General features: G+C 38.2%; 1 protein-coding gene across 1 annotated transcript; it reads right to left on the bottom strand.

The window, feature by feature from the left end:
* Window positions 1-15,281: 15,281 nt before the first annotated feature.
* LOC114027289 (olfactory receptor 6V1-like) lies at window positions 15,282-16,223 on the bottom strand. Its single transcript, XM_027841279.1, has one exon. It carries the CDS (start codon window positions 16,221-16,223, stop codon window positions 15,282-15,284), a length of 942 nt encoding a protein of 313 aa, XP_027697080.1.
* Window positions 16,224-27,227: the final 11,004 nt, after the last annotated feature.

Below are 27,227 nucleotides of genomic sequence, written 5' to 3'. Positions count from 1 at the left end.
CTTCCTGCAGGCTTGCTCTTGAAAATGCAGAGAAGGTGAATAAACTCTTGTTGTTATTCGGTTGTTTTAGTCTTGTCTGACTCTTTGTGATCCCATTTGGCGTTTTCTTGGCAGAGATACTAGAATGGTTTGCTATTTCCTTCTCCAGCTCATTTTACAGATGAAGAAACTGAGGCAACACAGGTTAAGTGACTTGCCCGGGGTCATACACCTATTAAGTGTCTCAGGACATACTTGAACTCCTGAAGATGAGTCTTCCTGACTCCAGGCCTGGCACTCTGTGCAGTATGGCGCCACCTAGCTGCCTGAGTGAATAAACCTATGCACTGTGAATTTGGGGCAGGAGCATGTGCTCCTCAAATAAATGAACATTCACGACCAGGGAAACAGAACTGTGGGGTTCCCTCCCGACTGGCAACAATAGGATGAATAAGAATGATTTTATTTTAAAAGAGGACTCTACCATTTTAGAGGTTTCCTTTAAATACAGGGCATTCTGATAAGACTTAACACAGAGAAATGCATTTCCCACAGGAACAAACCTGACCTTTGGCAACTCTTGTGACCCCAAAGCTTGCACTTTCTCCCTATTTCCATTCTGCCGTGGGCTGCCCACTGATTGGTTGTGGACTCCAAGTAGGCCTAAAAAGTTATAAAAGCCCAAAATGTACCTAAAGGGCTGAAGCTGTTCTTAGCCCATGCAGTCTTCCTTACTGTGCTAATAGATTCATTTCCCTTTTGATCTAGCTGCTCGTTTTTTGACACCTAGTCTTGTAGACCTCATTGTAGGTAAGATTCCCCCTGGGTTCTCATGGAACTCAGGCTGGGAAATTTTCAGGATAAGAGTTAACTGCCTCAAGAGTAGAATGAATAGAATCAAGAGAACATTGTATACAGTAAGAACAATATTGTTTGAAGAATAAATGTGGTCGACTAAGTTATAGAGTATTATAAATACTCAGATCAACTTCAAAGAACCTCTGAAGGAAGATGCTATCCACCTCTAGGGAAAGAACTGATAAATAGAAGTATGCATAGTATGGCTTTACATATATGTATAATGATATGCATAGTACATATAGTATGGTATGTGTATTTATGTACATATATGTAAATATATGTATATATGTGTATGTATGTATATATATAAATATGTGTGTGTGTGTATATATATGTATGTATGTATGTATATATATGTATACACTGACAAATGAAACAGAAAGAATCTTGCCTGGGAAGTAAAGTCCTCTGTTCACAGCTCCCTAATGCTCCTGAGTGGTCCCAGAATGCTCTAGTCTCCCCTAGGAAGTATCTTGCTGTCCCAGATAGCTCCTTGCATCCCAGGATCCCTTGGAATATCTACACAGGCATTAAACCTCCTATGCTCATGGGGAACACAAACTTCTTAGTGGTAATGCTTCCCAGAGAGGAATCACTGTCTTGTCTTACACATAGAGAGTTTGTGGGGCCACAAGTAGAAGTTCTGCTCTCACTATGCTGTCAGAAGCCACAGAGGGGTACAGAAGCCATACACTCAAACCCCTTCTCTTCCACAACACTCACTAGCCATGCTATTGACATCTTTGTCTTATGGAAATCTAAACTAAAGCGCTTTCTGAGATAGGAACAAATCTCTTGTTTCCTGGAATTTTGGTCCCTCTAGTTTGGGTACTCCCACCCCACCCCCCTTGTCCTGCTCACTGAGGCTATGGGACCTGAATGCAGCCTGGCTAGGGACTCCAGGATCCTGGAAATTGGTAGGGTGATGACAAGTAAAAGTGTGGAGGGCTGGAAAGGAGGAATTTAATGGAGGGACTTAAACAAGCTTAGGGGCAGGGGTAGATAGAGGGGAATAAATTCTTAGTAGATCTGTCTGTGGGAAGTCAGAATGACAGAGGGTGATATGACAGGCCTTGGTCTTTTCCACTAAGGGAAATACCCTTTGTCGATGGACCCTACCATTCCAGTGAATGATGCTCAGAAAAGCCAGAAGGGAGAAGGGACACTCCTGGATAAAAACCAAGGCAAAACAAAACTCCCTCTCTCCAGACAGAGACTGGCTGGGGTCACTCCATAAGACAACTGCCCTGAAGTGCTGCATGGAGTAGTCAGTACTGTAGATACACAGCTCAAAGATGCTGATATCTCCTGTTAACAACTTCTATTTTTGTCATCAACTAAAGGGATTTCTCAAAGTATGATAGGAACTGGAGGAGGAAAGTAGCCAATTTCTGGGCTATCTACTTCCCACTCCTCAATCCTGTCCCCCACCCTTAAATTGGAGTGGCCTGCTGTGTTCTCTGTAAAGGAGCAACATAGTCAACAGTTTTCTCAACCTCTGAAGTTCCTCCACCTTGGGCCCCAAGGGGATAATTATTCCTTTTCTTTGTAAACTTGGTGAAACATTGAAGAAACAAGAGGCAAACAATCATCCTTCTTCTGGGACTATGCAAAACTTGACTCAGTTTTTCCCCTTGAGATAATCTCTTCTTCCTTAACACCTATTTGGACAATTTTCTCTAACCCACCTCTACCCCATCTCCCAACACATGTACACAACTCACCTATTTTAATTCAATAAATGTTTATGAAGTACCTACTATGGTTAATTAGGGTACTGTATTATGACTCAGATGACAAAAATAAAATGTGGTCTTTGTCCTCCAGCAGTTTACAATTTAGTTTGGGAGATGCAACTCATGTGCAAATATAACAAACCTTAGAAATTAGAGTATGGTTGGTGCGAAGTTTGCACAGTACCTGGCACATAGTAGGTGTTAATACATGTTTATTGACTGACTGACTACGAGAGATACAAGGAAGTAGAGATTATTTCCAGATGGGAGAATCACAAAAAGCTTCATTGAAGAATGGTACCAGACATAAATCATGAAGGATATGAAGAGTTAGTATTCCTTACATTGAAACATCCTCAACGCCACGTCACCATGTACTGACCTCTTTCTTCGCATAGAGATCTTAGCCAAAGTGGAGTAGAAGACTGGGGGAAGGGACATGAAGGTAATCTAGACATAGAGATATAGTAGTGTCTATAATTGGAACTTCCAAGTTCTTGGATAGAACAGCTTCTAGGGTAGGGACTTCCAAAGCTTGGTCAACTTATTCTACATATACTTATGTGCATACTTGGTATGTCCCTCATGAGAATGTAACCTCCTTGAGAGTAGGAATTATTCCATTCTTTGTATTGTATCCCCAGACCCTACCAGAATGCCTGGCATATTTTTAGTTGTTTTTCAGTCATGTCCAGCTCTTCACGACCCCATTTATAGTTTTCTTGGCAAAGATACGGGAGTGGTTTGCCATTTTCTTCTTTAGCTTATTTTACAGATGAGAAAATTGAAGCAAACAGGATTAAGTGACTTGCTCAGAGACACACAGCTAGTAAATGTCTGAGAATTTGAACTCATGAAGATGAGTCTTCCTGACTCCAGGGCTGTTCCTCTATCCACTTTGCCACCTAGATGCCCCATAAGCCTGACATATAGTAATCACCTAATAAATGTTTGTTGATTGATGGTTTGTGATATCATAAATCACAGAATACTAGAGTTGAAAGAGAACTGAGAGGTCATATACTCCAGCTTCCTTCCCAAAGCTGGGTCATACTGCTAATCAATGTCTTTTTATTCAAGTCTAGTACTACATCCATTATGCCCTCTAAATATAACTCCCTATTTTCCTATAACTTCAATCCTTTGGTCCTATGTCTGGCCTCAAGCAAGAGAAAATAAGTCGTCCTCCCTCTTTGGAATGAAAGCTTTTATGTTCGTAGACAAATAGCATGTCCCCCAAGTCTTCTGTCCTTTAGGTTTAAGCTCCTCACCCTCAACCACTGGCTTCATGTCCATACCATTATGATTAACTACTTTTGGACATGCTTCAGTCTATCAACAACCTTCTTTAAATGTGGTGCCCTAAACTGAATGTAATATTCCGGAGATGTTCTGACGAGGATACAATACAGTAAGACTATAACCCCCCTTGTCTTAGACATTCCATTGCTGTCAACTGAGCTTAAGTTCTCTTTTTAAAAACTTTAGTGGTGTTTCTTAGTCTAAGTTTGTCATCATGAGAACTGGCATATTTTTTATATGAAGTGCTATCAAGCCAGGCCCCTTCATCTCATACTTGCACAATTAATTTTTTAAAAATTTAAATACAAGACAATATTTATATCTGTTCAATTTTACATTTTTGGTTTCACCCCATGATTCCATACTGGTGAGATAACTTTGCATATTGGTTACAGTTTTTATTGTTGTTGTTCAGTTGTCTTCAGTTGCATCTGACTTTTCATGACCCCATTTGGAGTGGTTTGCTACTTCCTTCACCAACTTATTTTACAGATGAGGAAACTGAGGCAAACAGGGTTAAGTGACTTGCCCAGGGTGTAAATTTCTGATTTGAAATCAGGGAGATGAGTCTTCCTGACTTTAGGCCTGGCACTCTATCCATAGATAACTGTGCCACCTAGCTGCCCATGGTTGTAGTTACTTAATATCTATTAAGGAAAATGATGAGTGAGTCAAGCTTCAATCAGAAGGTACAAGGGAGACCTAGACATTAACAATGTATTAGAGAGAGATGGACTTTGCACCTATTGCAAGATAGATTACTGAACCATGACAAACATCAAGAAATGGTCAATAGAGAATTATAAATTGTGGGTGTGGATAATCATGAGCATTCTGGTTTGTCAGGTCAAGATTACTCAGAGGACTCAGAGATTTCTCCTCATATCATAGAATTGCAGGCTAGTGATGGAAAAGATCTCAATAGCGTTGAATTCATTGCATAACCAAAAAAAGAACTATAACACATCAGAAAAGAAGCCATCCAACCTCACCTTGAAGACATCCAATAAAGAAGAATCTACTTCCCTCTGAGGAAATCCATTCCACTTTTGGATAACTGTAGTTGACAGGAAATTTTTTCCAATATCAAGCTCAAATGTTTGTCTTTGCAATTTTTACTCACTGCTCTTTATTTTATCTTTTGGGGCTAAATAGAATAAGTTTAATCCATTTCACACAGAAGAGTCCCTCAAATACTTGAACACAGTTATGCTCTTCAAGTTCTTTTTTCCAAAGTAAAAATCCCTAGCTTGTTCAACAGAGTGTCACATTACAAGAACTCAAGGCCTTTTGCCACCTGCTTGGCCTCCTTTGGATATGCTTTAGCTTTATCAGTGTACTTTCTAAATTATGACACTTAGAACCGAGCTCTTTTTTTTTCATACATGATCTGACAAGGCAGAGAACAATGGTAGTATAATCTCTGTATTTCTAGAATCCATGTTTCTCTGAATGGAATCTAAGTCTTATTATTAGTTTTTTTTTTCAATATGACATAACACTTCTGATTTGTATTGATCTCTTTTAAACAAACTACTGTTTAATCCCCATCTTGTGCTTTTGAAGTTGATTTTTTTAACCTATTGTAAGGCTTCAAATTTAGACCACATTAGATTTTATATTAACACTCTAGTTCTCTAGACTATAAAACTCATTCTTCATCCTGAATTTGTAATTCAATGTTTTTGATATCCTTCCCAGCTTTGTATCATTAGCAAATCTGATGAGCATGACATCAGTGTCTTTATTCAAGGCATTAATAGAAATGTTAAACAAAAGTAGTGAGACTTTGGGGAGATTAATTTTCTTTTGCAGGTAGTCTCAAAGAGAATATCTTTGGAGTTGTGAAATTGTGAAATGAGACAAAAAAAAGAGGAGATGCTGAGTGAATGATTCAAAATATTTTGGGCAAGGAAGAGCGAGAAGGATGGATAGGGACGAGAGAGGCAGAGGAAAAGGTAGGCAGCTAGTATGACTAGTGCCAATATTTACCTTCTGTTTTAATAAGTAACAAATGGTCAATTTGAAATAAAGGATTGAGCCTAACTTCCTGCTCATGTGTATAAGGTGAAACAGAAAGAAAAAAATCCCATGAATGTCTGTGACTGATATTCCCAAGGTTCTAACCAGGAACCCATCATTGTTGGAGGATTACTCCAAAAAGGAGAAAATCTCATTGATTTTTGATTCATTACTTTTTATGAGCATTCCAATGCTTGTCTCAGGGTTTTTGCCCCTCAAGCTAAAGTAAACCAGTAGCCATTGATGTCTGTTGAGGGATGAGTACTTGCTATGTCACCCTATCCTTTCCATTGATTTCTATTCTCAGAAAACAGTCTTTTTAGGGAAGGTGTGAAGGTTATGATTAGTAAGTAACTATTCAGACATGCTGGGAGGAGAAAAGGGAGTGAATGGGAAAGGATGGCAATCCTATATTTGAAGCGTGAGAGCCAAAGGAAGAACTGAGTACTTCTTCATTTTTCTCCTTGCCCTCCAAACTCAGCCAGATACATACTTGAGTTTTACCACATTGCTATACTGCAAAGTTGAAATTGAACTGTTAATGACTACTTTTTTAATTCAGCCTTTCAACCAGTTCTGAATTCATACAATTGTATTATAGCTAGGCCACATCTCTTTATCTTTTTCATAAGAATAGCATTAGATATGTCATAAAATTCTTTGCTAAAATCCAGGTAAGCCACAACTATAATATTCTTTTAATCTGCCAGCTTAGTTGCTCAGTCAGGAAAAGGAAATAAAGTTGTTAGCTTTAATAATCTATATCCAGAGATTTAATGTCAAATTTGAAGACCTATAATTTGCCAACACTATTTCTTTCACTTTTAGGGAAAAATTGGACATTTGTCCTTTTCTAGTTCTTTTCTAGTACCTTTCCTACTATCCATAATCTTTCACCCATCACTGACAATGTCTGTGTTATCATATCCACCAGTTCTTTCAGTAACAAAAGACATAATTCATATGGGCCAGTGATTTGAATTCATAAAAGCTGCTCAGGGTTCTTTCACTATCTTTTTACTTAAATTTATGATTAAGTCTCTGTTAGCTATAGTGGTCTATCATTTCCAGTGTAGAAATCATTCTTTTGGTGGAGAAAACGTAAGCGCAATTTGAATGGGGTGGTTCTGCCTACTTTTTGTTTTCAATTATCAACATCAGATCAATCCCAAGCAGTGATCCTATTCCTTCTTTGATTCTCCTCTTTCCCCAAATATACATTTTAAAGCCTTTTTTTGCTTTTCTTGCTTTCTTCACTAGTCTCATCTGAGTTTTTACCACTTATAACAATATCATTTTCTGCTTTTTGCTTTTTGTGCATATGCTATTAAAAACTAAGTTGCTTTATGAGTTCCCTGGCCTTCTGCATTAGTCTCTTCAGGTTGATTCCATTTTTCTTATCATGGGAATTATGTCCCATTATATCTTCAGAATTGCATTCTTGAGACTTTACCATCCCTCTAAGGTTGATTTCTTCTATAGAATTTTAGTGTATATAGTGTATATATAATTATATACATTATATATATTACATACATAATATACATATATACATTATATATATAATATATATATAATTATAGTGTATATATATCCTATATAGCCTTCCTTTGAACACTTTGAAATTTGCTCTCCTAAAAATCCATGACGCATTTCTGATTATGCCTGACTTTATCCTCTTTCCCTATTACAAACTCTAGGAGACAGTAAGTGTTTATCTGCAAGGTCCTTATCATTTTCAGCTCAGCAACCAGTTCATTAAATCAATAAATTCAGTCAGTAAACATTTATTAAGTGCCTACTATGTGCCAAGCACTGTGCTAAGTGCTGGAGATATAAAAAGGGGCAAAAGACAGTCTCTGCCTTTAAAGAGCTCACAACCTAATAATTATTTCCTGTTAATTGAAAATAATATTCAGAACTGAATTTCCACTGTAGTGGAAAGGTGGTCTCAAAGAGAATATCTTTGGAGTTGTGAAATTGTGAAATGAGACAAAGAAAGAGAGATTCTGAGTGAATGATTCAAAATATTTTGGGCAAGGAAGAATGAAGAGGATGGATAGGGGCTAGGGAGACAGAGGAAAAGGTAAGCAGCTAATATGGCTGGTGCTGAAGGTAATTAGGCTCCATTACTGCTGCTACCACCTTCTCCCTTGAATTTTGATGGAATTGAATTGAATCTTCTACCTGTTGAAAGAGGAAATTATTAAGCAAATTGAGACATTTTTCACTCCTCTGTTTTTGGCGGAGAGAAAAGTCCAGCAGATGTCTGAATAATTGAAGCCCCCATTACCATTATTTCATACCTTTGTGCTAGGCTCGAGATCTGTTTCCTGAAGTCCTCATCTATTTCTTCTCTATTTTGACACGGCCTATCATATACTCTAAAGACAAAAGTGCTTGTATTTTTTCCTCTATTGATCTTAACTCAGATGATTTCCATCATGTTTCCCTCCTCTGGTTTCTGGATTTTATCACTTGAATGCTCAAATACTCAGATATAAATAATGTGATCTAATCAATTTATATATCTCCCCAACAGTGCAGATTGTACCCATCCATGTCTGCCTATTCTGGGCAATGACTGTTAATATTTTCCCATAAGTTTACCACAAGGGTTTTTTTTTCCAAAGTGTTGGGTCCTTTCTCACTTTTTCCACTTGGACACTTGGACTGTTCAGCTATCGTCTCTCATTTTTGCCAACTCAAGAATGATTATTATTGTCAATTATTATTATTATTTTTACAGATCTACCTGATGACACTCTTTGTCCCAGCTCATCTTATTTGTTATGTAATTCATCATATGAATATAGCTTCTTAGTGTGAAATGCTACCCCAAACTCACCACGTTTTATTGATTCCATTTCTATTAAATAAGGTATCTGGTCATGGAACTCATGACTGGATACCAGTCATGGTACTGGATACCTATTTCATCTGTAAGTATCACAATCTCAGTGACACTTAAAAGGTTAAATTGCCTCCTTGTATTAGTACTTTTAGTTTCTCTTACTTGTTGTCTAGACTTTAGCATTTTTGTATAGACATTTTAAGGCATTTATTTTGCTGCTGGCTTCTTTCTTGTATTTGGTGTCTTATAAACTTTTGAGTTTCTCAACTGCTAATCTTATTCCTTTATTGGAGCTACTCTCTATGGTATTTAGTCTTTTTTTTAATACATAAGCAATTTTCTCTCTCCACATCTTTTTTAATTTAAAAATATTATTTTAAAGTCATTTTATTAGATTTGCCAGAGACTAGGCAAATATAGTCTTACCAGCCTTTGTTATGTATATTCCTGGCTAGAAGGCTGATATTCCCATATTCTGGGCTGTGGTCCAGACATCCAAGTCTCATTTTCAGATCTCATCTTCTAAATGATCACTTCCTAAATCTATTTTTCTCTTATGCATCTCTTGTCCTTAATATTTACTAGTGAGAAAAACACAACATCTGTCCCTATGGTCTTCAAATTTGTTAACCAAGTCTCAGTACTATTTAACAACACTTTCTAAGTTCCTTCTGCCAGTATCACTGGCACCCAGATGAATCATAGAAGTGAGTCATCATCTGTTTTGGCAAATCTTAGGAGATTCTCTGTTATGTCTTGGTTTATGCCCTGGAACGACAATTAACCTCTATTTTGTTGTTAAAGGGTCAACAACTAGCTGCCTTGGTACTCCGACAGGGAGTCACCAACAACTTACATTCTTTCTATCATTCTTACTGGGTTATTTCTCATTTGATAGTACTCATGAATCTATATGATTGTGCTTTGCAGGACAAGTGACTGTCTCTTCTTCAGAGAATCTACCTTCCTTCTCTTTAGGAAGAATCTCTAGTATATTTTGTTTTGCTTTGTGTTCAGCTCCAAATGTGCAGTAGTCCTTTTTCTTCTTTTCCTTTTTCTGTCTGTCATTCTTTCCCTTTTCATCCTCCTGATAATGGTTAAGTTTCCATTGAGCCAATTCATGTCCTTTTCTCCCATTGAATGTTATTTCCTTGGTTTCATTATGACACGTTTTTCTTTTTCATTATTATTATAATTATTTTTATTTTAGAAACACTTCCTCAATACTACTCCTTATAACCTGGCTAGCACAGAGGCAATCCATGAGTACTTCTACTTTCTCTTCTTGGAGGGAGACAAGCCTAGACTTGGAACATGGATGGCAGTCATTTAGATGTGGAAGATATAAAAACATTGTATTTTCAGGTCAAGTTGCTGCAACATACTATCTGCTCTTCATATTGATTGAGACTGGCAGCTGTTTTTTCTAATGACTTTTGATGGTTAATACCTAACTTTCTAACCTCACGGAGACCTTTATAGTCTTTTATCATCTCTTAACATCATGACAGACATGGTCAACTTCATTTGGACTCAATAAATTGATGAACAAGCCTCACTGTCTTTCCCTTTTCTAACTAACTTCTTATTTGTGGGAACAAGTTATCTTACACACCAACTTGTTTTACAAATTTGTTTTACTTAAATTTTCTTACCTTGCTTTGCTAATTACTCTCTCTTATGCCTCCTTCTGGATTCTTTTTCTTTGGGTCCTAATTTCTTAATTCTCTTTTTCCTTCAGCTTATTCTCAAGTTCTAAATTTTTTATCTGACAAGTTCAATCTCTGTCCCAAACTATGTCCAAATCCCTCAAAATCACCTTGACACTTTCTCCTTATTAAGCTTATTTATGGTCTCCTTTCTTATGGTCTCTTCCTGCATTCTTCTCTTAGAGAAACAGGAAATAGAATTTGAACTTGGAGATTTTTCCCCTTCAACTTTTCCTCTCAAATTTCTCCTCTGCAGGTTGAAATGCCCAATATCTCCACATCACCTTCACAATTTGTTTCTTTTTCTTAAAGTCTTTTTTTTGCTAACTTCATAATCTTCCTCTAACAGAAGCTAGAAGTAGGATTATGTCAAGGAGAAGAGAAAATTGTACATAAAGTAAGCCAAATTTATCTTTGTGGTACTTGTTGTTCAATCATGCCAGTCATATTTGACTATGACCCCATTTGAGGTTTTCTTGACAAAGATGCTGGATAACTTGACAAAGTTTTCTCCATTGCAGTACTTACACCTCCTTTTTATTTTCTAGCTTTCTTCCCTGGGGTGGGGTACAATATACTCATGTTACCCACTGAAGCCTCTTGCCTTAAATCAGACCTGGCCTTCCAGGGCAATGGTCTTCTCCACTAAAGTCCCCCTTCCCTCAGTAACCTGTTCTTGTTCTGGCTGTCACAGGGAAATTGTTCTGATGAACTACCTCATTCTAAGGTGTAAACGACTGATGAGGGTTTGGCATATTTTTCCAATAACAAAACAACCTAAGCTAATTAATTTAAGGGTTGAATTCCTGTTAGTAGAATCTTATACTGTGACAGATGGATGTAAAATATATTTTGAAAAAGGGGAGTTCCTTCAATGGTTCTCAAATCATACTATATAGGCAACTACATACCCTAAACACAAAGTCAGCTCTGGGGGTAAAGAAAAGTCTCCATTGTCTTGCTTGCTGATATGTGAAACTACTGTGGTATCATTAACTCTAACCTTTGATACAGCCATGTCTAGGCTGTATCTGCTCAAATTAGAGGGATTTTTAAGAGTTAATGCATAATGTGTAAATAAGTGACCACAAAAAGCTGTAAGACCTTCATGACCCACTTCCAATAGGTCTCAGAGGGGAGAGCAGTGGATTAGCTGTTTGAATAATTGGGCTTTCATCCTAGTTCTGTCACTTGCAAGTCTTGTGACCATGGCCACTAGTCACTTAACTACTGAGAGTTTCAGTTTCCTATGTCTATAAAAAGGGTACAAAGATGATTCCCCTTCATACTTCATGGGATCAGAGGAATTAGAGTTGTAAGGAACTTTTGAAACCATCAGATCCAATCTTCTCACAAAATTGCTTTGAGCATAAACTCAAGAAAATGCATGTGAACTATAAATCAAAATATCTATGTTTGGTATTATTATTGTTGTTGTTGTTGTTATTGTTGCAAAGCAGAATTGCAGTAGCTCAAAAGAAATGTGAGATGAGCAAAGTTAGAAACATCTTCATTCTAAATGGTAATGCGGACTATTTGTGCCTGATCTGTGGTAGAGCCTTCCAAGATCATGTTGGTCTGATCAGCCGCAATTGGTTGGACACACTGTACCTTGACCCTGACATAATGATGTCATTTTGGTCTTCTTTGAGCATGAAGGGCAACAACCAACCAGTGGTTGTTATTGTTATCATTTAGTATTATGATGATGATGTTGAGGAGGAGGAGGAGGAGGAGGAGGATTATGATAGAATATGGATTGGCAGTAGAAGATAATTGAAGAAATGGAGTAGTTGAATTAGTTTGGTAGTGGCTGGAGATCAGGAGCTGTTCCTCAGATAAGTTAAGAAGAGGAAAGTTGATTCAAGAGTAGAAGTTATAAATAACAAGACTTCTTGCCAAAAAATATAACTGGAGACTAAGTCAGGAAAGGTTAATGTGGATCAGGTGATTTTTAAATCCTCTAAGGTATGAGGGCTTGTCAGGATGAAGGGAGAGAAAGGCCTGGTCTAGGAACAGGCCAGTTGGTGTGATTAGACAGAGGAAATTGCCTTTTATTTTCGTTTTATTTTGTGACACTTTTCTATGGCTCATGCATGCATTTCTTGAGCCCAAAGGGAGACTGTGTTACTGTGTTAATTATCCAGCAAAAGAGTTTAATTATCAGAGACCTCTATCTAAATTGGTAATCAAGTAGCATCAAACTTGAGTTACCCTATCCTTATCAGTTGCTCTCTGGTCAGTTCAGGAGAGATTTTTACTTATAACAGTCCACATAGAATCACTGGTTGCTCCAGAGTGCACAGACTGAAGACACCTCAGCTACATCACCAACATGACCTGCTTTCCCTTTGGTACATAGCTCCGAAGCAACTTTGATTAATCCTATGCTGGTTGGGCTTCCAATGTAACATTGGGGATAAAATAGAATATTGCCTAAAATATTTAAATGTGAAATCAGTCTATATCTCTCTGATCCTCCATTTACATGTGTAACCCCAGTCCCAAAGCTCATTGGTATTGGACTGTCTCCTTATTGGTAGAGATCAATGCTCCATTTCTGAATCGGGGGGCATAGGGTTTTGATCCCCAGCAATAAGGAGAGAATTTCATGCCAATGGGCTTTGGGATGAGGGTTACGCATGACATATTTTATTCTTTTAGGTGACCTTTCCATATACTAGAAGATTCAGTGATTTAGCATCCTGTGATAACATAGTTTATTGTATATAAAATACAACTGAAAAGATTTCTATATGGAGATTTTCACCACTAACAATTTCCATCTCCTAACCTTCTTCCTTGCTTCCTTCCAATTCTCTAGGTGTGGATAGGAATCGGGGTGGGGGTGGGGGTGGAAAAGGGGGAGATAAAATAACACTCAGCTGAAATTCACAGAAAAAAAGCAAGCAAAGGGGTGATTGTTCCTCCCACCCTAGGACCATAGATTGAAAAGGGAAAGTAGAGAAGATAGTGTCTCTCATTTCACTACCTGCAGGCACATGGCAGTCATTTTGGCTGCCAGACTGCAGTTGCTTTTGGTGATGTTGGCTCCAATTATGGCTCCAATCCTCACTGTCCATTTCAGTCCAATTTCTATAGTGTCCTACTTGAATCTCAGTGTACTTCTATCCCAGAGGAAGTTCATATCACGAGGACAGAGAAAGGATTTTGAAAGAAGCAGGAGAGAAAAAGAAAAAAAGAAAGAGTAGAAAAAGGCAAAAGGATAGAAGCATACAGATATCACCCATTTTAATTGTCCTCCTGCCTTCCAGTCACAGAACACTTGACGCAGGACAGCTTCTACTGTGTCCTCTCTGTCTTAGACAGAGTAGGTACAGTATCTGATTGAGCACCACTCCTACTCAATAAACTCCCTATCACCTCCAGGTTCAAACACAAAATCCTCTGTTTGTCATCCAAAGCCCTTCATAACCCAGTGTCTTCTCCCTACTCTTTCTTCTGCTGTTCTTAGACCGTGCTGCCTACGAGTGACATTGGCCTCTTGGCTATTCAATGAACAAGCCATTTTGTCTCTTTGCTCTGGGCATTTCCTCCATGTTCTCCCTCCTCATCTCTGCTTATTGACTTCCCCAATTCCTTCAGATGCTTGCTAAAATCCTATCTTCTACAGGAAGGCTTTCTCAATCCCTCTTCATTCTAGTGCCTTTCCTCTTTTAATCATTTCTTATTTATCTTGTACATAGTTTGTTTTACATATTTGCTTGCTAGTTAACTCGTTCATTCAAATATGAGCTCCTTGAGGAAAGGGACTATCTTTTGTCTCTTTTTGTATCCTCAGTGCTTAACATAGTGCCTGGCACATAGTAGGTGCTTAATTAATATTTATTGACTACTGGCATCTCTCAATTTCTGCTTCAACTATCATCTTCTTTAGACAATTTTCTGGACTGTAGGATCTCCACAGAGATGCAACAACAACAACAAAGTCACAGAGATACTGGGCTTCATTTTGTTTATAAATAGTACATTGGCATTCAGGCACACATTTTTATTATTTTTGAAAAGTTAAGTCATTTATTTTCAAATATAAGAATTTTAAATATTATCATTTCTAAAGAGAATAACTTCACTTAATTTAGGTTAAGTTTTCTTAAGTTTTGTAACTGAACAAAGTTGTAATTGAACTAGTTCATGGGGATGAAAAATGTTTTCAATGGGATTAAACACACTGTACCCTAGGTGGTGCAATGGATGAAGTGCCAGGTCTGGCATCAGGAAGACTCATCTTTCTGAGTTCAAATCTGACCCCAGATATTTACTATGCATGTGGCCTTGAGCAAGTCACTTAACCCTGTTTACCTCAGTTTCCTCAACTATAAAATGAGTTGGAGAAGAAAATGGCAAACTGGTTCAGTATCTTTGCCAAGAAAACCCCAAATGGGATCACAAAGAGTCTGACACAATTGAAACCACTGAACAACTACAACAAAGAAAACCCTCAACATGACCTTTTTTTTTATTTCTTGTTCTGAAGAAGATACGTATTTCTAACAGAGAATTAGTTGGTCAAGCTCTATCCAGGATATAAGAAAAATCTTAATAATTAAGTTTTCAAAGAATTTATTTTCCTTTTTAAATATTATAGTATTCAATAAAACAGCTTTAAAAATAATAAAATATACAAAAAATTGCATTTAAAAACATAGGTATAAAATGTAATCTTAGCTTAACCACACCCATAAAGGAGGAAGGAAATTTGTTGACCTGATTTCTCATGAGTTGCCATGGACTGTCCCTTTTCTTTGCAGTTAGTCCCTCACATTTTATGTTTCTGGATACACCCAACCCTCCCACTCATGCTAAATTGTTCAGGCTCTTAAGCTTCTGCATCTGTCCATGGATAACAGCCTTGACTGCCTCATTGCGAAAAGTGAGGATGAAGGGATTGAGGACAGGAGTCAGAATATTAGTGACTAAAACAACAAACTTGTTGAGTTCCACAGAGTGAGCCTTGCCAGGTTGAACATAGATAAAGATTGTGCTGCCAAAGCCAATGAAGACCAGGATGAGGTGGGAACTACAGGTGGAGAAGGCCTTTTGGCGGCCACTGGCAGAAGGAATATGCAACACGGTGGGCACGATGTAGCCATAGGACATAAGCGTCACCAGGAAGGAGCTGAGGACAAAGGCCAAAGATAATACGAAGTCCCAGAACTCTAGGAGGGATGTATCTGAGCAGGCTAGCTGTAGCAGTGGGGCATTGTCACAGAAGAAGTGGTTAATGATGTTGCCATGGCAATAGGAGAGCTGTACCCGAGAGAGAACAGTGGGAACCATAGCGAGGAAGGGTGCTGCCCAGGCTGCCCCTGCCAGATGGGTGCATACTGCCCAGCTCATAAGGGTGCCATAACGTAGTGGGTGACAAATGGCCACAAAGCGGTCCAGAGCCATGTCTGCCAGTATGAGGGAAGTGGTAGAGCCAAAGGAAAAGTAGAAGTAGAATTGGACCATGCAGGTGGTAAAGGAAATCGTCTTGGTGGAGACAAGGAGGTCTGACAGCATCTTGGGTACTACAGTCATGGTGACCAAGATGTCAACTAAAGCAAAATTTCCCAGGAAGAAGTACATGGGGGTATGTAAGTGGGCATTAGCAAGAACCATGACAATGATGATTATGTTCCCTAAAAGAGCCAGGAGATAAAGCATCAGGAAGGGCCCATAGAGCACAACCTGCAGCTTGCCAAATGTTGAGAAGCCCAAGAGGATGAACTCAGATGGATGGCTCAGATTTCCCATATTTTCTGACCAGAGTCACCTGTATTTAAAAGAACAGAAAAAGAGCTTTGGGAGGAGGGGAAGGAATTGGAATGAAGACCATAAATAAACTGTAAAAGAAGAGACATAGCAGAAAAGAAAAAGAAATAAGATAAAATTAAGAGAGAGAAAAAGAAATAGAGTAGATTCAGAGAGAGAGAAAAAGATATAAAGAGAAAAACATAGAGAGACATACCCAGAGAGAATGGGAAACAAAAACAGAGACACACAAAGAGAAACCCAGTGAGACATTTTGAAAGAGGAGAAAAGGAATAAAAAAGGGAAAATGAATCAGAGGCTCCTCAAGATGCCCATCAATGTTATCATTTAGGTTTGGGGGTTTGTTGCTACTGTAGTTCAGTAGCTAACCTGCTGCTTCCTTGGATACTTGTTTCTTTGATGTAAACCCTATCTTTGTGGTGGAATGTTCCTTCCCATTTCTTTTCAGTCAACCTCAAAGCTTACTAGTGTTATTGAATTAAGGGCAGGCAGAATATGAAATGAATACACAAAATCCCTTTAGGTTGACCTTTGCTGTCTGTTTTGATAAACAGAGTTCAGAAAAGTCATCAGTCCAGCTTTTTATCTGAGCTAAAAGGATTCTATCTAACCTCAACCCAGTGGGTGACTGGTCTAGTTTTTCTCTAATGGCTTCCAGAGGCATACATTCTACCACAAACTTTAAATGCTCAGTCTAGTAATAGAGCTATCTCACTTTTCCTTATTATTATCAATATTTTCTTTTGTTGCTACTAAAGGCCACTTTACTAACTAACTCCTCTTTTCCACCCCATCCACTCTTTCATGGACTATTGGAAATGTGCCTGTTCATGTTTGTAAGCACATTTGCATGTATGTAAGCATAAAACTCCATATTGCCCATTATCGCATGTCGTTTCACACTCTGAGGGTTCTAAAACTTACAATTATAGCGACTCTTTAGTACTAGTAACCTGGAACATCACCAAAGCTCAAGGGTTATTAGCATAATAGAGATAGAAGGGACTTAAGGACATTGCATAGATGGGAAAACTGACTAAGAGAGGGGCGTTGAACATTGTGGATATGCAATAGATGTTTGTTGAGTTTAATACTTAACTAAGTTGTAAAACGCTGTGTCATGCTATCCTCTACTATTCTGTGGGAATAACTTTCTTAGATTGATGAAGCCTGAACAAATCTCAGATTAAGCTCTCTTTACATGTAAAACTATCATCCTCTTAAAAGTATTCTTTGTCCTTGCTAGGGTCTCCATTCCTTCTATTTCTCAATGTGCTACTGGCCATCTCCTTTAATATGGATTCATGCTTCACATTTTCCTGCTGTAACCCTGTAGTTCAACTTTATATTTTCTTCCACCCTTGAATACATAGCCTCCTGATCCTATGTCACTGCCCAGGCCTGGTCAATTCCCAACCCTGGATCATGGAGGAAGAAAGTCATCCAACTGTTACCACAAGGATCCTATACCCTTGTTTTCCTTGTGACCCTGCGAAGGATCTTGCTTTGTACATTACTGAGAAATATAGGCTTTCACTTGGCTCTTCCACTTCCTAATGCCACTGCTCTATATCTCTTTTCCCTTTAACAGTCAAACTAGAAGAAATTACTGTCTTTGCTCTTGGCTTCCACTTTTACTTCACTCAATTCTCAACTCCAGTTGAGTAGTCCAGTTTCTTGACCTCATCATTCAACCATAACTTCTTTCTCCAAAGTTCCAATGATCTCTTAATTGCTAAATGTGATACTTTTTCTCCATCCTCATCTTCTTGACATCTCTATAACACTGACAGAGATGAACACCCTTTCCTCCTGAATACTGTCCCCTCTTCAAGACATTACCTTCTATTGGCTCTCCTAATTAGGTAACTAGGTGCCCTAGAGGATAGAGTGCTGGATTTGGAATTAAGAAGTCTGGAGTTCATATCTGGCCTCAGACATTTACTAAATGTGTGACAGTGGGCAACAAACTTAACTTCTGTCTGCCTCAGTTTTCTCACCTGTGAAATGAGGATGCATTGTTGTTGTGAGGATAAAATGAGGTAATACTCATAAAATACTTACAAAGCCTTAAAGTATTACATAAATGCTAGCTACTATCATCTTTATCATCTATCCAGACACTCCTTTTTAAACCTCTTTGGTGGAACATCATCCATAGCCTGCCCCCTAACCGATTGTGCCTGTACCCCAAGGTTCTTTCATAAGTGTTTCTTTTCTGTCTTTAGACATTCTCAGTGATCTCATTAGCTTTCATTGTTTCAATTACCATCCCTTTTCAGACAACTCCAAGATCCAGCCCTTAGCTATCTCCCAAGGTCTACTTGTCCATTGTCACATCCCTACCCGACATCTCTAATTGAATTCCTCTAGGCATAATGAACCCAACATGTGTAAGACAAAGCTTATTAATCTTTCCTCCCAAAACCACTCCTGTTAGTGACTTCCCAATCTCCATACACAGAGGTTGTACATAGAATATACAACCATTCTACTAGGCATTCAGTTTTAAAACTTCAGAGTCCACCCCAACTCTGTATTTTCTGTCATTACCCCACCACATAGCCAGTAGTGCAGACCCTTGTCACCTCTTTCCTACTTTTGTAATAGCTTCCTAATTGCTCTCCCCATAGCCAACCTCTCTCCTCTCCAATTCATCTTCCAGAAAGTGGCCAGGATGACATTCCTAAAGCTAAAGTCTGACCATGTCAGCCTTACACTCAAGAGGTTCTAGTGTCTCTCTTTTGCTTTTAGGACAAAATACAGACTCCTCTATTTAGCATTTCATACCCTTAGAAATCTAGCTTCAGTGTACTTTTCCAGGGTTATGTGTTCATACCTTCCACATATTCAATATTTCAGTCAAAATAGATTGCTTACTTGATGCTGGACATGATGTTCTAGTTCCCATCTTCATGCCTTTGCATAATCTGTTACTCATGCCTTGAATTCACACTCCTCTCACCTCTTAGAATTTCTAGATTCTTTTTTTTTGGTCTTCATTTTTAGGCAATTGGGGTTAAGTGATTTGCCCAGGGTCACACAGCTAGTGTCAAATGTTTGGTCTGAGGTCAGATTTGAACTCAGGTCCTCCTGACTTCAGGGCTGGTCCTCTATCCACTGCGCCACCTAGCTGCCCCAAATTTCTAGATTCTTGCAAAACTCGTCTTAAATGCTCCATCCTACATGGCACCTTTCCTCATCATTTGCACTCACATATGTTCAGAATGTAAGCTTTTTCAGGAGAGGGAGTATTTAATGTTTGCCTTCCTATCCCCAGGGCTGGTGCCTTGTACATAGTACATGTATAATTAATGCTTGCTGATTGATTGACATTTTTTGTATCTTTGAGGAATTGAAGGAAGGTCTATCTCGCTATCTCCTTGTCAATGACTTATGTTTTTATCTTTCTGAACTGTTTTTAACCACTTTGGGATTTTTTCCACCTGAAAATAGGGGAATATATATTTTAGTAAAAGGATGACTTATTTGAACCCCTGAGCTCTGAGTGATCCATGGATGCTCAACCTTGCCCAATCAGAACCTTGATTGGACAGTGGTTGTTGCAAAGAAGATATCAATAGTCCTGATAACGTAGGGGGCAGTCTTGCTAACTGTGGGAGTCTAGCAGCTCAAATAAGCACAACAGCAAGGTTGTGTTGGTCTGAGAAAAGACCACTGTTAAAAGATTACTACTGTGGTATACCCATATGTTCCCAAAATGCTTCAGAAAAGGAACATGGTCTAATGGCAAGAGGACTGGATTTGGAGTCAGCAGATTTGGGCTAAGCTACCAAGTCTCTCACTTACTAGCTCTCTGATCTTGGGCAAATTGCTTCACCAAAATTTATTCATCTATAAAATGAGTAGTTGAGATGTTACCTGAAGTTCATTTCAGGTTTCAAATTCAATCAGTGTAATTCACCTAACTTCTTCTGAACCTTAGTTCCCTCTTTTGTAAAATGGGGAAAAAATACCTGCCCTGTGTGCATCACAGAAGAGTTGTGATCATAAAATGAGATAATGAATATGAAATTCATGTATATATTCCTGAGTTTATCTCTCACTCATGGAGTTTCTCTGGTACAAAGTTAGATGTTATGAGGAGAGCAAATGTTCCGATTTCCCAGAAAGGCACTTAGAGGCTTTAGAACTCTTCAGATAAAACTTATCAGTTTGCAGACTGATAATGGGATTAACTGAAGCTGAATGGAATCATTTCATTTTCTACAGTGAAATGGCATTGCAGAGAGGAATACATTAGCCTTTCCATTCTTCCTTTTGTGAAGCTCCTATAGAAGAGAGTTCTATAACCTAAAGGGTCCAGATTCAGAGATGAAGGACTATCTAAGTGGTGCTGACCCCTGAGTAGCCTTAGTGCACATTGTGCTCAATGCTAACTCTGAATTCTGAGCCTAACATTAAGCCAAATCTCAGTGAAAGCTCCTGGCTTCATAATATTGCTTAGCAGGAAACTAATTCACAGTTCAGCCAGTTGAATGAATTGAACCTGTATGGGCTTTATCCTGTTGAGCCTCTCAGCTAGCTCAGTGTTCCCTAAATGTACTTCCCTTTCACTTACCTCTGATGTCACCTAACTGGCACACCACAATTCCTCTTCCTGAGATGTGAGGATCATTGTCCTAAATAGAATTCTTCAGCGAATGAAGGATGGGGAAGTGAAATCTGATTCAGGTGGAGTCAGGTCAACCTGAGCAGACATTCCCCTCTCTCAATGCAGAAGGAAGAGACATATCAAAATAAAACACAACAAAACCCAGAATGACCCCTGTCCTTAAGGTGGACTCTGCTAAAAGCATTGCTATACCTCATAGCAATGTCCAGTGGTAGCATCCAGCTAGGCACAGGAGGGAGCATAAAATTGGAAAGGGCTCCTACTGAGACAAATAATGCTTCTCTTTGAACTCTCACTTTTGTTCAGTGCTTTATCTTCTTCTCCCTGTATGCCTGCTGCTTGCTGCCTGGTTCTTTTTCTCTATTTTTGTTTGGAAGACTCTGGTTACTTAGTACCAATTAGCAGGAATCTGGGCTAGCTGGAAATATATTAGCTTTCTTAGCATATTTCCAATGGGAATGGAAGATGGCATCAAGGAGTCCCCTGGGATTTTGGGACAGCTGTTTGCCATCACTTGCACTAAATACGTGGTTATTTGTCTTGGAGATCTTTGGAGGATGGGAAGAATAGGGTAGAAAAAATGAGAGGAATTTACTATGGTCTTAGCCATCACTAGTTAGAGGGCAGGTCATCTTAGCATTACTTATAGCCTCATCTAAAAGAAAAAAAACAAACAAATAAATAATGCAGGCTAGTCCAGGGGTGGGGAACCTGTAACCTCAAGGCCATATGTGGCCCTCTAGATCCTCGAATGCGGCAGTTTGACTGAATCCAAACTTCACAGAACAGAATTTTAAGTATTTGGATTCAGTCAAAGAGCTGAACTTGGAGACCTAGAGGGCCACATATGGCCACAAGGCAGCAGGTTCCCCATCCCTAATGGCAGGGGTAGCTAGAGGTAGGTAGGTGGTCTTTCAGTTAAAATCAATAATGTTCAGAAGGAACATCTATCTCCATAAACTTTACAGATACATGATGGCGGTTCATGTCTAGGGGACATGAAGATGAGGAAGGATCCGAGATACCTCTTTAGGATTCCAGGTGACTATTTATGTGCTTAATGCATGTATCTGTATACAGTACAGCCTAATTCATTTTTACCCCCCACCCCTCTGTGAAGCTAGATTTGCACACCTCAGCATGGATGTTATCTTCAGGAACCTTGGAATGTTTGTGTGTGTGTGTGTGTGTGTGTGTGTGTGTGTGTGTAAGAATTTTCAAAGTGTGTCAGCTATTTGACTAAGAGGAAGAGAGTGGCTGTGAGGCTGGACATTAACCCTTTTTGAAATGAAACTCTTCCCCTTTGCCGCATCCATGCACCATTTTCCCCCTCCCCTATTTCTGGTTCTATCCTACAGGAGAATCGGGAAATGGAACTATAGAATTCTAGCTGCAGAGGAACCTTTGAATGGCTCATGGGTTTAATTATCACCAGAAAGTGTTATCAGTTGTCAAAGAACAGACCAATCTCTTGCTTACCATTCATAGCCAAACTTAAAAAAAAAAGTCCATATGTCATGCCTCAATGTATTCCCCACACTCTCTCTCTTCTATTCATTTCAATATGTTTCTCTTCCTCATCATGTTGCTGAAATTTTCCCAAAATTCATTAATATTTCAATCTCATAAACTCTTTTCTATGCTTATCTTCCTTGACTCCTCTGCAGCTCATTACCCCATGTCCTCATACCAGATGCTTTATTCTCTATTGGTTTCTGACATTTCACTTCACTTTGGGTTTTATTTCAGATCTCTAACTTCTCCTTCCTTGGTTTCTGTCTTTTCTCTAACAATTTAAGGTGGATGTTCTCCAAGATTCTGCCATCAGTCTTATTCTCTTCCCTCTCTATAGCCTCTCCCTTGGAATTCCCTTGACTTCAACTACTACTTCCATACAGAAGAGTCTATACTTCTAGCCCTGATGTCTCTCCTAAACTTCAGACTCATAATTCTAATTTTCTATGGGATAATTCTATCTGGATGTCTTTAAAATTATTGTATACAAAACTAAGTTTTTATTTTTCTTCTCAAACTTTCTCCTTCTTCAGATTGCACTATTTGAGTAATATCACCACTCACCCAGTCTCTCACATTCTTGGTATCATCTTTGATAATCTCCTACTTCTCATATCTAACCAGATGCCAATTTTATTGCTTAATAATACCCTACCCTACCTTATCCCACCCCATCCCATCCTATCCTATCCTATCATGGAGTAGGTATAGCCCAAGTTATAAAATATTCTGGTGAAAGATCTTATTCCCCTAGAAGAGATGATGAAATTCTCTTCCTCTTGGTAGAGAGGTGGAATACTAAGGGTATGAATTTTGTATACATTGTTAGGTATAGTTGCTGTGTTTGTCAGTTTTACTTAACTATTTTTCTTTATTATAAGAGAGGCTTTGGTGTGAGATTATGAATATTGGGATATAATAGGCATGTAAAATCTGAAAAGCATTACTCCAAGGATGTACCTGATACAGAGAACTCTCTGGACACAAGCCTTATAAAAGTTAGCTCTAGATAAGAGGTACTGGCTCCTGTTTCTCAATTCAATTGAGCTTTCAGTGTTGCATAGTGGGAGAACTTATAGTCAGGAGATTAAATTTCTAACCCCACCCCCATTTCTGATTAGTTGTATAACTTTGTGTAATTACTTTTTCCTGCTTGTATTTCCGTTTCCTCAATTATAAAATGAAAAGGTTAGACTAGATGATTGCCAATTTCCATTTTCAGCCGTAAAATGATACTTTCTATGAATTCAGCCAGTGTAGTGTGAATACAGTAGAACTTGATCACATCTATTTAAGACCAGGCTGATGCAGGCAAAATAGCTATATTTGTTATCGCACGAAGCCAGTTCTTTTTCCTTGCTTCCGAAAGGTATCTTGTTTTTTTTTTTTTTCTGTTCATCATAGATTTAGGAGATGATGGAGGTGGGTAGGATATGGTATAAAATACACAGAAGAGAGATGAACAGGACTAGGTTTCATGAAAGGGAAAAGACACAGACAAATGATATTGGAAAGAGAAGTCAAGGTTGTAACCTGCAAAGTAATTCTGGATAGAAAGGGCTGAGAAAAACAGATGTTTTCCCTTCCTCCTGTTGGATCATGTTAGATTCTGATTGGAATGCATAAGTAGCACCTGGATAGTCAATGAAACTTAAAAAATAAGGAAATTTATGAGCCTCTTAGTCCTCAGAAAAAGTGAGAAAGCTCTGACAAATGATGGGGGAGGGAATGCCCCCTGAGCTTCTTTGGAAGCAGAGCAAAAAAAAAAAAAAGATTAAAAAAAATCACATTTCCTGAGGAAGATCGAGAGAATACAAGAGAGAAGGGAAAAATAAGACTATTCTTCAATAAACATACATATACATTCAAACTGCAGAGTACATATAAATTGCCATTGCCTCTCACTTTCTAAGCATGGAGGTATCCAATAATTGCCACGTCCTCTATTGTATCTCTTTCTATTTCAGTCTGGCCTTAGAAATATTTATTGCTTCTCTGTGAAACAAGGTTAATAGTTGACCCTCATATGTTTCCTTTGTGGAGAAATCACATCTTTCTCTATCATTCTTTTTTTTAAAATTTCTATCCTTGATTCTTAAACAATCAAGAGGTATGGTTTTATAATTTCTCATAAATCATTGAAAGTGCAGCATATCTTTTATTTGATCAATTAACTCTGAGCCTCTACCCAGTTTATAAAAAAGTAATTTATTTAATAAACTGGAGAAACTTCCTTTCCCAAAAGCTTTAATTTGTACCTCTACATAGACCTTTATCTACTGGGCTTAAATAAACAACAAGATTACTGGTGGTCCAATTTATTAGTAGTATAAGAAGTTGGAAGTGGTGGCCTAGGTCAGAAAAATGCATTAGGCTAAAGCTTTTGTGCCAATCAGTATTAGAATTGAGCTAATGAGTGTCCACTACACTTCCAGCCTGGTTGAGGGTGGAACGTATAGTCTCAAACAAAATGAAACAAAAGAAAATAACAGAAACAATCAAATATATAAATAATTATTTTAAAGTGTATCAGCATGAGAAAAAGAAGATAGAGTTGCTTCTAACCATCACTGTGAATTAGTTCTGGAAATAGAGTCCTACCATTCAGCCCTTGAGTTGTCATGTTTCTTCCGAAAAGTTCTCTTCATATTCCTTTTCAAGACAAAGACTTAAAACAGTTCTCTCAGGAAATAAATTCTCTAAGAGAGGAAATTTTCTTTCCTCTTTGTCCTCTCAGAGTCTCTCTTCAGTCCTAACAGGAAGAAGTGAGTTTAAATCCAACCTCAGACCTTTATTAGCTGTGTAACCCTGGGCAGTTAGATTGCTCAGTGGTTAGAGTGTTGGGCCTGGTGCCAGGAAGACTCATCTTCCTGAGTTCAAATCTGACCTTAAACATTTACTAGATGTATGACCCTGGGCAAGTCACTTAACTCTGTTTGCCTCAGTTTTCTCATCTGTAAAGTGAGTTAGAGTAGGAGATGACAAATTACTCCAGTATCTTTACTAAGAAAACCCCACATAGGGTCACAAAGAGTCAGATACAACTGAAACAACTGAACAATAACAGTAGCAACTATGGGCAATTACTGAACCTCTCTGCGCCTTAATTTACTCATGTAAAAAATTAGAAGTTTGAACTAGATGGACTCTGAGGTCTTTTCTGCTCTAAATCTGTAATCCATGACAGGTAATGCTCCAGAATCACTATGAAACTGTTACTATCCCCTCTGACAAATATAGGAGTCTCTTTGCAAAAGGCCTTTGAAGCCTAAAGAATTTATTACCATCCAAAAGATCATAAACGGGTATTTAGGTATCTTCTTTAACAACTAATTTTATTTACTGTTGAGACCACTGAGGGAGAGAAAGAATGCCTGCAGATATAAGAATAAATACATTATGTTTTTAAAGTTTGGGTCAGTCACCCATGTTTGGCATTTTGAAATCATTCTTAACTCTTCATTCTCTCTCACCAAATTCAATCAGTCATCAAGTCTTACCAGTTCTACTTCCACAACATTTCTCACATCAATTCTCTTCGTTCAGCTCAGACTCATTCTCCTAGTTCAGGCCCTCATCACCTCTCACCTAGGATATTGTAGTAGCCTCCTCATTGGTCACTCTGCCTCAAGATTTCCCCCTCTCCAATTCATTCACCACTCTGTTGCCAAAGTGATGTCCCCAAAGTTCATGTTACTTCTGCTCAATAAATTCCTACCACTCCCTAACGCTTCTGGGGTAAAATACAAATGCCTCTCTGTTTGACTTTTAAAACCTTATGCAATTTGACTCCAATAAACATTTCTTGTACATCCCTATCTCTATCTATTCCTTATATATCCCATATAGATGCCATATATATATATATATATATGTGTGTGTATACCTATCCACATATCCACATGCATGCATACACACACACGCACACACACACACACACACACACACACACACACACACACACATCCCTTACCTCCATGACTCAATGATTGCACCAAACTTGTTTTCCCATCTCTCTGTTTTTGTACTAGCCAGAAGTGGAAGTAACAAGCATAGATAGCTTTTTTTCCCCTTGGGGAGTTTGAGTGAGAAAGGGAGGAGAGTTATAGGATGAGAATTTGATAGGGTCTTATGATGATTTTTGAAAGGCTGGAGGAGAGGGGGACAAATAGATAGGAAGGGATTGAAGATTTAGGAGCAAGGGAGGCAACCTAGTAGAGGAAGATATGCAAATATTTATCTGTAGACATATCTGTGTGTGACCATATTGCAATTTAATGATGGAAGTTTATATCTTCATGTATATTTTTATGTGTTTATGCACTTCAGTGCTTTTCTTTTGTGGTTACTAAATAAACATATAAGTTTAGTAACCATTAATAAAAGAACTCAATTATATAAACATATAAAATATCCTTAAAGTCATAAAATACATTTGCAATCTTTCTGAAAGATTTGTATTAATTTTAACAAAATGACAATAAAAAATTCTTTGGTAATATTTTTCATTCCCTTCTATCTTTTGTTTTCTTTGGTTTATTTTTATAGATTTCATTACTTCTAACACTGTTAAAAACCAATCCTGTTAGAAAAGTGTTTATCAAGTCAGGTCAAGTCAATAAGAATTTGACATTTTAAACTCAATTTTAATTTCACTTTTCTGGCAAGATTTCTGAAGCCACCAGCCAAGGTGTAAGGATGTTTCAGGAGGGACTGAAATGCCTACTATCTGTCAGGCACTGTGTTAAACACAAATAATATAAGGAAAAGTGGTGAAGAAGAAGAAGGAGAAGAAGAAGAAGAAGAAGAAGAAGAAGAAGAAGAAGAAGAAGAAG

The sequence above is a fragment of the Vombatus ursinus genome, unplaced genomic scaffold (genome assembly GCF_900497805.2).
Source record: "Vombatus ursinus unplaced genomic scaffold, bare-nosed wombat genome assembly UNPS02014858.1, whole genome shotgun sequence".
Taxonomy (NCBI): domain Eukaryota; kingdom Metazoa; phylum Chordata; class Mammalia; order Diprotodontia; family Vombatidae; genus Vombatus; species Vombatus ursinus.
The sequence above is the reverse complement of the archived record's forward strand: the minus strand, read 5'-3'. Positions and strand labels throughout refer to the sequence as shown.

Coding starts and splice junctions, on each gene's coding strand:
- LOC114027289 (XM_027841279.1), bottom strand. CDS start 16,223: ATGGGAAATCTGAGCCATCCATCTGAGTTCATCCTCTTGGGCTTCTCA.